A 12696-nucleotide genomic window follows, 5' to 3' on the forward strand; every position below is an offset into this window, starting at 1 on the left:
TTTCAAATTTATTTTGCCAAGACTAGATCATGACAATGAAGGAATACTATTGCAATGATCCTTTGCAGAACCAGGATTTCAGCTACGGTGTGGAGCACGAGGGCCTTGTCATGAGAGAAATGGGGAGTAAAACCAATACATTAAATGTGAAGTGGTGAAAAATCAAATTCTCTTCAGTAGTCATCTTCATTAATAGGCTCCACAAAATTCAAGCCCCCTTAGGCTTGGATTAGACCATCATGAAACAGGTTAGTTTTACCCTACTGATGATGTGTTGTTTCGATAGTAATCCTGCTCAGTACGAAAGGAACCGCAGTTTCAGACATTTGGTGTATGTGCTTGGCTGAGGAGCCAATGGGATAAAGCTACCATCTGTGGGATTATGACTGAACACCTCTAAGTCAGAATCCCCCCTAAACGTAACGATACCGCAGCCTAAGGGAAATTGACTTGCAATGACATAAATATTCCTTTGTGCTCTGCCACACCTTAAATTAATTTGGTATATAGAAAAAAATGAGAAAACAACAAATGGTTGTCTAACAATTATATGTCTCTCTCTCTCTCAAACACACAAACACATGCACACATCCCTGCCAACAATGCCATAAAATCTGGCTATCTAACATTTGGGAACGATATCATAAAATTAATTATAAATTAAAATACTAACACAATCTATTATACTAATACAATCTTTTCTTGGCTGTGTTTCCTTGTTCAGATAATGGGCCTCTTCAGATATAGAGGCCACAATTTAACCAATGGGCTTAAGAAGAGTGGCCCTGATGGGAATGCCTTTTTAAAGTGCTGTTGTGAATGCACATACTTATGTAGGTACATATCAGAAATGGTTATCAGTGTGAGTTATCTGGGGAGGAAAATGTGAGTCAGACCCAGACTTATCTGGGGGGATCCCAAGTAGGATCCTGGGATACTATTCATTTGACAATAAATGATCACTCCCCCATATTCAGACACTCACAAGATTAACCTTAAACATTAAATCTGTGCTATACCATTTCATGAAAGAGCTTGGGGTAGTTTACTTGGGGGAGGGGGTCCCAGGTGGCCTCCTATCAGGTAGCCTCCTATCTAGATGTTGCAAAGCCCCAAAACAAGAAATTGCAACACCAGTAGTGCACAAAAGAGCTCTATCTTTCTTTGTCAAAAGAATAAATCTTTTATTGTTTTTATGGAACTACCCAACATGTTTTGAAGGACCAAAACAGCTTTAGCCATATAAAGCTGGGTTTAAAATACACTAGAAGTAATATAAAATATGCACACAATCTTCAACAAATGACCCAAAGCAGCATAAATCCAACATATAATCAATCAACTGAAATTCTTAGACATAAAACAAGGGCATGTCCCTCCAAACTTATTGGGTGTTGCTGCAATAAAGAATAGCTCTATGCTCTGACAATAATTTTTTTTAGAAAAATTTAAGGTACTTTTACAGCTCTGCTTTGCACACCAGTGATGTGCATGTCTTGTACTGGTGCTGCCCTTTGGCGCATTGCATTGAATGGCCCAGACCCGTTTAGCTTCAGAGGTGGGATTCACATCATATGCTTTCAGGCTGTTTGTTGTGCCCAAAGTCTTTCCAGGGATGCTGATCCATACATTGGAATTGCCTGAAATGTTCTGTGCCATCACATGAACATACAGACATGGCTATGGTAACACCTTACCAAGCGATGATTTCGGTTTTGGATTTGGAGCAGCATATGACTGATAACATCTTATCTACATTCACCAGTCCCAATGAAGATCAGGCAACCCAAGCTGTTGCATAGCTTAATACATAATATAACAATGCCTTTAAAAAAAACAAAACTGAGAACGCCTATTAACCTTCTACTTCATTGCAGAAAGAAATTTAATCTGTTCAATTTAAATTAAAAAAAATCCTGTTGTTGCTTTGAAAAAGCTGTTAAAATAGCAGGCAAAATAACTATACAATGGAAGCAACAGCTTCGATACCACTCAGTAACTGCAAAGTTCTGGCGGGAGGGGAGGGGGGAATTATGAGCTTGTTTCAATAAGGAGCAATTTAATGCTTGGCTTATTACCTCTCCGTGGATGGAAAGATTAAGTCTGGCCAAATGAAATGTTGCAGTCCCCAACAACACTGATGTGTAAATAAACAAAATTCAGCTGGATGTTGGTACAGGCAGACACTACAATGGCACTTGACTGAATAATTCCAGTATATCCTCCTGAAAGTAATAGGATTGCTGGGATTTATTAAAACAAAAAGCAAATGAACCCTCCACACCATTACCTCAAACCCCTAAGCCTGTAAACAGAGCTAGATATATTATGTTAACCATCCAAATAATATTAGTTCTTCTCATGAGTAGGCACCAGTATAGACTCACTGTAGCTCTGGGGATATTTATGGATATTGCAATAATATTGGCCATTGCTTGGCTTACTTAGGGTATTGTTACTGATACCGCACCACAGACTTTATTGAGCAATTAAAAATATACACAAGGGGACAATCTTTTCCTTTGAGGGTGTATTTCTTCTTCCAAATTTGACTTTCTCCCAACTGAAGAACCCAGTTTCAAATGTGAAAAGGGCACTTGTTTCTACAGTAACTGTGTACATCAGTTTGCTCCAAGTACTGTATTTATATAATATATTCAGATAGATCTTTTGCTTTTAAACCATGGTTGTCATTATGTCTCCAAGTTGCTTGGGGAACGAAAATGTTCCTTATTTGGACAATGATAAAGAAAATTAAGTTGTTCTTTCAGATTCCATTTCTCCATAAAGTTCAGCTACCTTCTTAAACTCTGGTCCCCAATCACCAAGGTAATTATAATCCTGGTCAGAATGAGTAGTAGCTGAATCCAAAGAGCTGATAGATCCAGCTTCTGATCTTTGACCCTCATATGCGTATGTCTGTAGGGAATCATATGGGGGCACGCTAGGGTCGAGGTCTGCTTCTGCCAGTCTTTGCTTAATAAATTCCTGAACATCTATACTGTCAAGGCTGGATGAAGTGGGATGCTTGGGGGTGGGCTTCACTTCAGGCCGAACATCCCTTCGATACTTCAGTTCCTCAGCAGCTGATGGGTTTCGTAGGGCAGTGATGTCAAAAGCTTCAGTATCCTCCTCACCTCCTCCCTCATCATCATAGGTAACAACATTTTCCCGGACATCTTCCTCCGAAATGATCAGAGGCTCCTTTTTGCTGCGTCTTAGTGTGATGAAAAGGACCACTATTGCTGATGACAAAATTTAAGATAGGAGATTAGTAGGGGTGAGGCTGACAAAAGATTTTTTCCGGTGGATTAATCACCTGGCTTTTAACACATTCATCTATTCATTCATTAATTGACTAAACTGCAATAAATCTTCATACTGCCAAAACTTTAATATAATATGCTCTTCAAATACCGGAAAGTGCAAGATAAGCATAATCTTATTTTATTTATTTATTTATTTATTTATTTATTAGATTTATATCCCACCCTTCCTCTCAGTAGTACATATTCTATATACAGGATATCACTGAATGTTCTGGAATTTTATGAGAATCCTATTTCACATTCCAATATGAATCAAATATCAGCCAATTATCTCTGAATCCATTGGAATTATCTATCCTTCCCCTATCTTCAGGTTGCTTTATCTATGTCACATTTTCCATTTTAGCTACTTTCCAGATATCCATTCCTTCTGATTTGGGATAGTTTTTGCTTCCTGATGACTGGAAAAGATAGTTGTAGCTGCTACTAATAGACCCAAAAGAAAATGTATATAATTTATATCCTTTAAGAAAACAGGCAACTCAATGCTACCATTCATTGTGAGAATGAAATAGTTAATTGTTTCCTTCATGTACTCAATTCCAGTAACACACTAGGACCAAAATCACCTAAGAAAATACCAAAGTTTGCCCTTATGCATAACACTCATTGATTAAAATTGTCCTCCACCAATCATCAATAAAACTTTAGTTTTTGAATATTTGAAAATGTTATTAGATTTATGGATGACAGGTAGATAGACATGAACTACCTGCTTTTAATATCTATCTATCTATCTATCTATCTATCTATCTATCTATCTATCTATCTATCTATCTATCTATCTATCTATCTATCTATCTATCTATCTGATTATTTATCTAAATCCAAACAATTTTCCAGAAAAGCTAGGAAGATATTACTGTCACATTAATAGTTTTCTGACAAATTCTAATGGGAAAAACAAAACCCTAGAAATTTTACTGTTGAGGGAAGAATGCCTACCACAGATTAATATGGATATCAATTGGAAAAGGTTCACTGATTTCTTTGGGACTTACACATAACTAACATTTTTTTCTGGATTGGAGCCACTAACAAAATGAAAGATTGTGAAATGGACATTGAACAAAACCAAGCGAGGTGGAGTGAGGGATTTCTATATCACTTAATGAGTTCTATTTGTGGGGAGAAAAACCCTAAATCTGGGTGGTTCCCATCAGAAATTTTGAACAGTATTTTTTTCCCCTGGAGGAGGGGAGCAAGATTGCTAATGTGGATGTTTAACAATAATACTATACATTGAAGAACTTCCATTATCTGGATAGGAATTCACTGATTTAATTTCTAACGATATTTGTATATGTGTCACTGTATATAAATCCCATTGTGAGCAGCATTTGTTCTTCAAAACGACTTTATTCTCAAGCCCTGTTTGGTGTGCAAATATACATGTAGAGACAGTATGAACAGGCTGAATCTCAGCCAAATGAGAGAATATTAGCTAATGGGCACTATTCAGATTAGCCTGAGCACATAAAGTGTTCAGAGAAAATGCATTTCCAAGGACATTTATCTAATGGAATCATCTTCTTGCTTCCTCTGTCCCTTGCCCCTCTTGATGATGCTTTGTGCTGTTATCAGCTCATCCCACAGAGATAATTAGCAAATGGCTTTCATACAGTCCTGAAAGTGCTTCTGGCAGTGGATTCTGTTTCAAGGAGATTCCCCTCCTCCTCTCTTCTTTCTATTACTTTCCCCAAGAGTATCGGACATGCAACTTGAATTGGGAGCTCCCTGAAATCTTACCAAATTACCGGAGTAGATCAACGGTGCTAATTACTTACTGACCTCTGCAAAATTAATTCCGCTGGATGCCAGAAGTTCAGCTGTGTACTTTAAAGGCTTCTCAGTCCTATTTAATTTTAGCTAAAGCCTTTTTTTTTTTTAAAAAAAATCAAAGCTTTGTATTTCTAATTACCACCTATTACAAGCGATTCCTGGTTCAGAATGACATTATGTTTAAAAGCCACAATGCTTCTGTGATCATCTGAAGGCTATGGAAAGGATATCAGTGCTTAATTCTGAGATTCTTACCCAGGAGAATGACGACACACAGCAGGATGGCAATTAAGGCTCCTGTACTCAGTCCAGCAGACGAGAGGAATGCTTCTGCGTGACAGGTCCGCACACGCCCATCTCGCTCACATGCACACACCCGTATCACAAGAGTGGTGCTACCGCTGAGAGAAGGGATTCCTCCATCAGAGATCACAATAGGGAGGTAATACACATCCTGGGTAGTCCGACTAAATCTCCTCCGCCTGGTCAGGATACTGGCTGTGTTATCTGTAAGAACAAAAAGCAGGTCAGAATAATCTTAATCACTATCACATTCAGTCACCGTCACCATTCCGCCCCCCCCCCCACTTTGGTCACCCACATGGATGCGCTGGTAGCCTACGCAGCAAACTGGGGCAACCTCAGGATCCATCTTGGTGAAAAGAGTCACAAAATCTTTTCAGGATCTCTTCTTAATCATCACAGAGTGCAGGACATGGAGTAATGGGCTCAAGTTACAGGAGGCCAGATTTTGGCTGAACATCAAGAAAAACTTCCTAACTGTTAATTGTTAAATCAATGCTGTTTATTGTTAAAGTATGCCAATTGAACCATTTACCTAGGGAGGTGGTGGGCTCTCCAACACTGGTGGCATTGTAAAAGCAGCTGGACAGCCATCTGTTGAGTATGCTCTAACTTTGATTCCTTGCATTGAGCAAGGAATTGGACTCAATGGCCTTATAGGCCCCTTCCAACTCTACTAAACTATGATTCAACAAAAACCTGGTCAACAAAGTGCACTTTTCTTTTCCCATAGCTTTACCAAGCTGTGTTCATTTGAAGGCACCAGCCAAAAAGTGGACGACGAATGCCAGCACAATGTCACATCATACCATTTCCATATATTGAAGCTTGGGGTTCTAATTAAGGGCAAATCCTCTTCTCAGATAAGATTACAATTCAAGTAATATTATTTTTTCTGCAATTTTTTTTTATATATAAACTAGGGATGGAGGAAGCAGTCTCCGTTTTTGCCTTGTTTAAAAATCATGATTCTGTTTTGTTGTTTCCCAGTTAATCACAGATCTTTTTTAAAAAGTCTCTCCCCAAATACATATTTTATATGTGATTTGGCTCAACCAATATCAAGAATTATACAGGCATTGTGTTCTTGCTTTTCTGGATATATACCAACATTGGTATTATGCCCATTTAAAATGAAGTTTTATGCATTTACAAGACCAAAATATCACAAATGTTTACATTTGCATGGACAACCTTTCCTTGCCCTGTATTTTTTAATGTATAAACAGCTAAAAGACGCACTATTGCATTTGGAGAACTGTGAAAGACAATAAACCATAAAATTCTGACTTGCATCTCTGAAGGGGTGTGTTTGTGTGCAGACTGTGTTGCTTTGACTCAGAATTCAAAAGAAAAGAATTTCTAAAGCATCCTTATATATAGCTTGCCTTCTTATGAGGCTAGAGTCCACTAACACATCAGGCTGCAGTAATTTTCAAAACTGGCATGCCAGTTTATTAGTTGGACCAAGGCATGGAAAGATGCGTCAGTTTCGGTTCTCTCTCATTTTTCAAATCTTAAATTCGGTTCTCCACATTCCTGCAACAATTTGCAATTTATTTTCTTTTAAAAAAAAATCCTCATGAAAATTCTCCAGCATTTTAGTGTGAATTTATCCTATGAAACACATTTTTGTAGGTAGTTTTGACTAATGTACACATTTTGCAAGCAATTTCTTGCCATATAATGCATTTTTGCATGTTGTTTTCACTGATATATTCATTTTTATGCACACTTTCCCCTATTATATGCATTTTTGTAAACACTGTTTGGTTGGCAAACCCCATCACAAAATTTGAGTAAGTGCGAATTTTGGAAATTGCAAATTTGATAGATTTGACTTGAAATGTGAACTGAATTGAAATGATCACCCATCCCTAGTTGGGCCCTCATTTGAACTGTACCTGGACCAAGACTTTCTGTTTCCCCCCCCAATCCCCAAGCATTGTGGGGCTGGATTCCTGATAATAGACTGCATACTTCATTCTCTCTTTTTTTTTTACAATAATTTTTATTCAAATTTTCATAAAACATACAAAACAAAATCATAAAACATTCAAAGACAAAAAACAAAACAAAACAAAAATGGTTAAACAAAAAAATAAAATGTTGACTTCCCATTTGTCGCAGATCAAATCAGTTATAGGTCTACAATATATAACAATCCTGTCTCTTAAATTATATTATAAAATCACTTTCCTCCAGTAGTTATCTTAATTAATCATCAAATCTCATAAACATTACTTTATTCTTTCCACAAAAAGTTAAAGAGAGGTTTCAATTCTTTAAGAAATATATCTATCAATTTTTCTCCAAATAAACATGTCGATTAATCCATCTCGTTAATAATAATAATAATCTTATTGTAATAACCATAGTCCAAATAAACATATTGATTAATCCATCTCATCAAAATCTGTTAGGTCCAATAATTTTAATAGCCATTATTCCATTATCCCTATTAATTCCATCTTCCATCTTCAATAGTCCTGTTAAGTCCAGTAATTTCAGTGTCCAATCTTCCATTATCAGTATTCCATAATAATCTTGCTGTCATAGCCATAGTCATATAATAAGAGTCTGATGGGAATTTCCTCTATCCCAAATATTTTCTTGCCATCAATTCTGAATAAGTTGCTGAAATATTGTTGTAAAGTCATATCTCTGTTCTTCTTTTTTACAAAATGCACTGGCTCATCTCTTGAGAGTTTTTCCATTGTCACATGGCTGCAGTTAATTCCATAGATTTTCTCTATATCAAGCTCCATCACGTCATTCCAGTCCAGAAGATTATCCAAGCCATTGATAACTTTATCTCTAATATCTTCATTAATTTCTTCAGAGATAACGTTAAATTCCAAACAGTAGATTTTATTTCTAATATCCATAAACTCCAGATCTTTTTCCAATCCCACATTTGTTCCAATCTCCAGGGCTTGTATCTTCCCTTTATTTTTTCTTTTCTCATCTCTGATCTCATTCTCCTCTCTCACAGGATCCCCTATTTCTTTAAGCTCCTGCGTCATTTTGCTCAGTTCAATTTTCAGCTCCTTACTGCCCTGTCGCAGGGTTTGTTTCGTTATCTCAATCTCATCCATTATTTTCTGAAACATAATTACTTCCAGATTCTCAGCCACTTTCTTGATTGCCATTTTTAAAACCACGAAAACAAAACAAAACAAAAATAAAGAAGAACCACTTCTTATTTCAGCAACAATTGGGTTAATATTCCAGGCTTGATGACATCACAGTATAAACAGAGCAGCCTGCCTTATCTCTCTATGTTCAAGAATACAAAACAAATTTAGTTCCCAGCATCAAAACAGTTAGTGGCGTCGTGAAGAAGCAGATTCGTCAAAATAAAATAGACCAAAAAGAGAATAGTCCCAGACAATATAATGTTCCTCGGAATAGAAATCCCTCTTCTGTTTATATCTTTAGAATGCACTTCCAGGACAGCTTTTTGCAATAGAAACAGAGATAAGCTGTTAATTTCGTGAATAACAGAGAAGAGTTATAACTCACCCAGAAGTTCTTTAAAGCTGATTCATTTGACAAATCTCTTTTTGCTGCAACAATTTAAACCAAGTAAAAAAAATAATAGAAAGAAGGGTGCTTGCCTGTTAGTCCATTTTCTCTTTGAAGAAAAGATAAACGTATCGCATTAATCAGATAGAGCTTGTTCGGAAGTCCGTCCGGCATTGCTGGCTGGACCTTTTCTCATAAATTAATGAAATCCAGTCCTCCCAACAAAAACAGGCTTTTGAGGTTGATCTCTACGTTTCTCCCTGCCCGGGAGAAATTTCATCAGTCAAAAAAAAAATGTTCTGACTGATTTATATCTGAAGAAGCTTCTTTTGAGGCGGGAGCCCGTCTCAAAAGCAGGCACAAGCGAAGTCACCCTTCCCGGAAGTGCATACTTCATTCTCCTGAATAACTGATTTGAAAGGAGAAATAGGCAGGTAAGATTTGTCCCGGTTCTTATTTTTCTTATATATTTTTCTGCATATGGGCAGTGCACATGGTTTCATTTAAACCTTGATTCATGTCTTAACATCATATCCACACACTATTGCAATCAATACTATATCATGTATCATTGTATGTGAAGTATATTTTATATAAAAATCCGATCCCAAGTACAAAAAAGTATAATTTTATCTTTTTTCTATTGCTGTATGCCATAGATAAACTAGTTTCAAAGCTTTAAAATTATAAAAGGCCCCTTGTCTCCCTACATTTACTTCGTTTTATTTTACATAACTAGTAGTAGGGTCTGATGTCCTTGCTTTGCTGCCGGCTAACTGAAAAACACTGCTTTTCCTGAAGTTATAATGAGATTCTGCTAGTCTAGATTCCAGCTATAGAGAGTATGAGAGCCTGAACAGGCTGGCATTTATGACTGCTATAACTATTTCAGAATGATTCCATGAAAGGCTTCCAGCATGATCTTCAAAATTTCTCTCCATCATAGGTGAATTCAAATGAAGTAAGCTAGAGGAGCAGTTTAAGAATTAAGAGAAAGCATATTCCCTACAGAAATATACAAGCCATAAGGCTGATACATACTTAGACAGATGCACAACATATCCTGTAGTTATATAGAGTTGCCAACAGGTAACATTAGGTGATGCCTTCCATGCCATAAGACGGAGTTAAAAACTGGAAGTTATGGTTCCTGGAGAAGTGTCTTTGTAGTTCAGTGTAGAACATAGGACACTGCCTTATAATGAATAGCAGCTTGTCATGTGAGGGCAAAGCCACTATGCTAGCTTCCCAGCTGGTGGATTGCTGTTGCTTACAAGGAGGGAGAGGGGGCAAGGTGAAGGGGTTGATGTGGTGCAAAAACACTGGCAGGCTCTGCTGATGCATTTGCACTACACCAACCTTCCTGCCACCTCTCCCCTTCCCCTCCTGGAAAGCAACAATGACACCTGCCGGGAAGCCAGCATAGTGGTGAGCTGCTTTTTATAATGGCTCAAGACCACTAGTCCACCTAGCTCGGTATTATCTACACTGGCTGACAGTGGGTCTCCGGGGTTTCCCATCCCAATCTGGAGTTATTGAACATGGGACCTTCTGATATGCTCCCTACATACCAATGGTGCTTCCCCAATTAACTTGAGGCATTTTGGCCTGACTAAGGAATCCATCAGTAAGAGCTGCAATTTAATTTTGCCTATAGCAAAATGTTAAGCTGAATTTTGGGGTTTCTCAGGGGCATCTGTACATCTTTTCCTGGGACCAATACTCTTTCGTAAAAAATGTAGATTGTTCATGCTGGTTACGTAGTAAATGAAAACGGTTGTGAGACTTCTGAATGATACTAATTTGAGTGGGAGAAGGCAAGGCAAGTGTGAGATTCTATTATGCAACAGTGAAATGTTTTCACTTTAGTGATACTTTGCTGGTGAGTTTCACGGTTTAATAAGTGCACTGGTTTCCTGAAGTGTACATTTCATTATGGAAGCCTATTAAAATAAAATACAGCCTTGAGAATATGAACAGACCAGGTAAGGTACTCCAGCAATTCTTTGTCTATATGAATTTGCCTAGGATGGTATGCTAGGTCAGGGGCAGCCAACATGGTGCCCTCCAGATTTCGCTGGACTCCAATTCACATCATCCCTGATCATTGACCATGGTGGCTGAGGCTGATGGAGTAGTCCAACAACAGCTGGAGGGCACCACATTGGTTCCTGCAGTGCGGCAGTCTCTTTAACTCTGATCAGGAAAGCGTAACCTCCTCCTCACCCCATATGGCATAAATCTAACAAAGAATGAGTGATCCACTGTGTTTGGGTAGAACAGCCCTGGCAAACCTGTAGACATAAAAGGAGAAGACACAGAGTCATGGTTTGCAGGAGCAGGAAAAGTGAGCCTGCATGGGAGAAAGGTTAAAAACACAGAGAAGCCATGAGGAGCAGTCCAGCAATGATGAAAGATTTTAAGCTCCGGCGATTATGTGCAAAGTTGCAAAAGGTAGGGAAATAATGGAAACGTGAGTGTAGAGATGAGACAAGGGAACAGATAACAACAGATGAAGAAAAGAATGTTTTGAAGATGAAAAAATCCAAGCTAGGAGAAAAATCAAAGGTGCAAAAGATGGAAAGGATGTATTTTTCAAAAAAAACCAAGGCAAGTTGGAGATACAATGAAACAAAATCCCAAAGGTAAAGTTGGCAATAACAATATAATGGGTATAGGAACCCAAGAAGATTGGAGCATAAAGCAAGCTTTGGAAAAGTTTGCCAAACAGAGGGGAAGAGTGCAGGATTAAATAAATATGTACAAGTCAATGTTCTGACTAGTATTGGCCACTTTTATTATTTTATTTTTCTTTAAATATATCAACTAGGACTGTGCACGTACCTCCCGATCTGATTTGTGGCTCCAGTTTGTAAATACAAATGAGGCCCAATCCACTGTGGACAGATTTGGATCTGATCCAAACGAATACAGATCTGAATCACAATCTGGATGTTACAAAACTCCAGAAATCCCATTGACTTACATTGTAAAACTGATATGGCCACAACTTTCTTACCTTTTGATCTAGAAACATAGAATTTGGAGATATGGTAGTTGCTATAAAGGGCAATACACTTGCCAGGTTGCAGGTAGATAGCTCTGGAGTTTTTCGTGCTATCCACCTTTAAAATTTTAAATGTTTCAAAATTAAAATGGATATAATGGTTTTAGTTTTTTCCCACTCATGGTAGCTCCTATTGAGGGAATTAACCCTGACAAATTTCTGGTGGGTAGCTCTGGGGGGTTTCATTCTAGCCACCTTTAAAGTATGCTTTCTCTAAAATAATACTACTAATAAAAGAAATATCTATATCTATATTTAAAAAAGACCCTGTCATATAGAGGAAAATAAAAATACTATTTAATATTAATAATATTCACTGTGGTTTGCAATTGGTGGTAATAACAACAACAACAACAACAACAACAATAATAATAATAATAATAATAATGAATTCAGAAAGCTGTGGCTAAATATGCCCACAAGGTTTAATAATAATTCTTAGCAATGAGAATCAAATCAAATAAAAAAATAACAGAAAACAAACTTTTTTTAAAAAAAATGTAAATAATGATGACCATGTCCATCAAAAACCAAACCTGCTTCTTTCTGCACGCTGGCTTCTTTTGATTAGTTCCCGTAGAGTCAGACAGAATGTTGGATATGTGGAATAGAATGATGGGAACCAATATATTTGATAATATTAAAATATATGGGGGACTGCAACAGAATGTTGTGGTGTGGTGTGCT

The 12696-nt window shown here is 37.4% G+C and overlaps 1 protein-coding gene across 5 annotated transcripts in view; it reads right to left on the bottom strand.

The window, feature by feature from the left end:
* Positions 1–1188: 1188 nt before the first annotated feature.
* Positions 1189–12696, bottom strand: part of CDH18 (cadherin 18) — a 560265-nt gene continuing 548757 nt past the window's right edge. For 4 of the 5 annotated variants that reach the window (XM_061589839.1, XM_061589822.1, XM_061589830.1 and 1 more), the window contains exons 12-13: positions 5367–5618; positions 1190–3245 (exon numbers count right to left, since the gene is read on the bottom strand). In XM_061589839.1, coding sequence (XP_061445823.1) covers positions 2755–3245; positions 5367–5618 — 743 coding nt within the window. In that variant the 3' untranslated portion in view covers positions 1190–2754. Of the gene's footprint in view, positions 3246–5366; positions 5619–12696 lie in introns of all 5 variants that reach the window. The other variant, XM_061589856.1, reaches the window with a different exon arrangement.

The sequence above is a fragment of the Rhineura floridana genome, chromosome 1, assembly GCF_030035675.1.
Source record: "Rhineura floridana isolate rRhiFlo1 chromosome 1, rRhiFlo1.hap2, whole genome shotgun sequence".
In the NCBI taxonomy this organism is placed as follows: domain Eukaryota; kingdom Metazoa; phylum Chordata; class Lepidosauria; order Squamata; family Rhineuridae; genus Rhineura; species Rhineura floridana.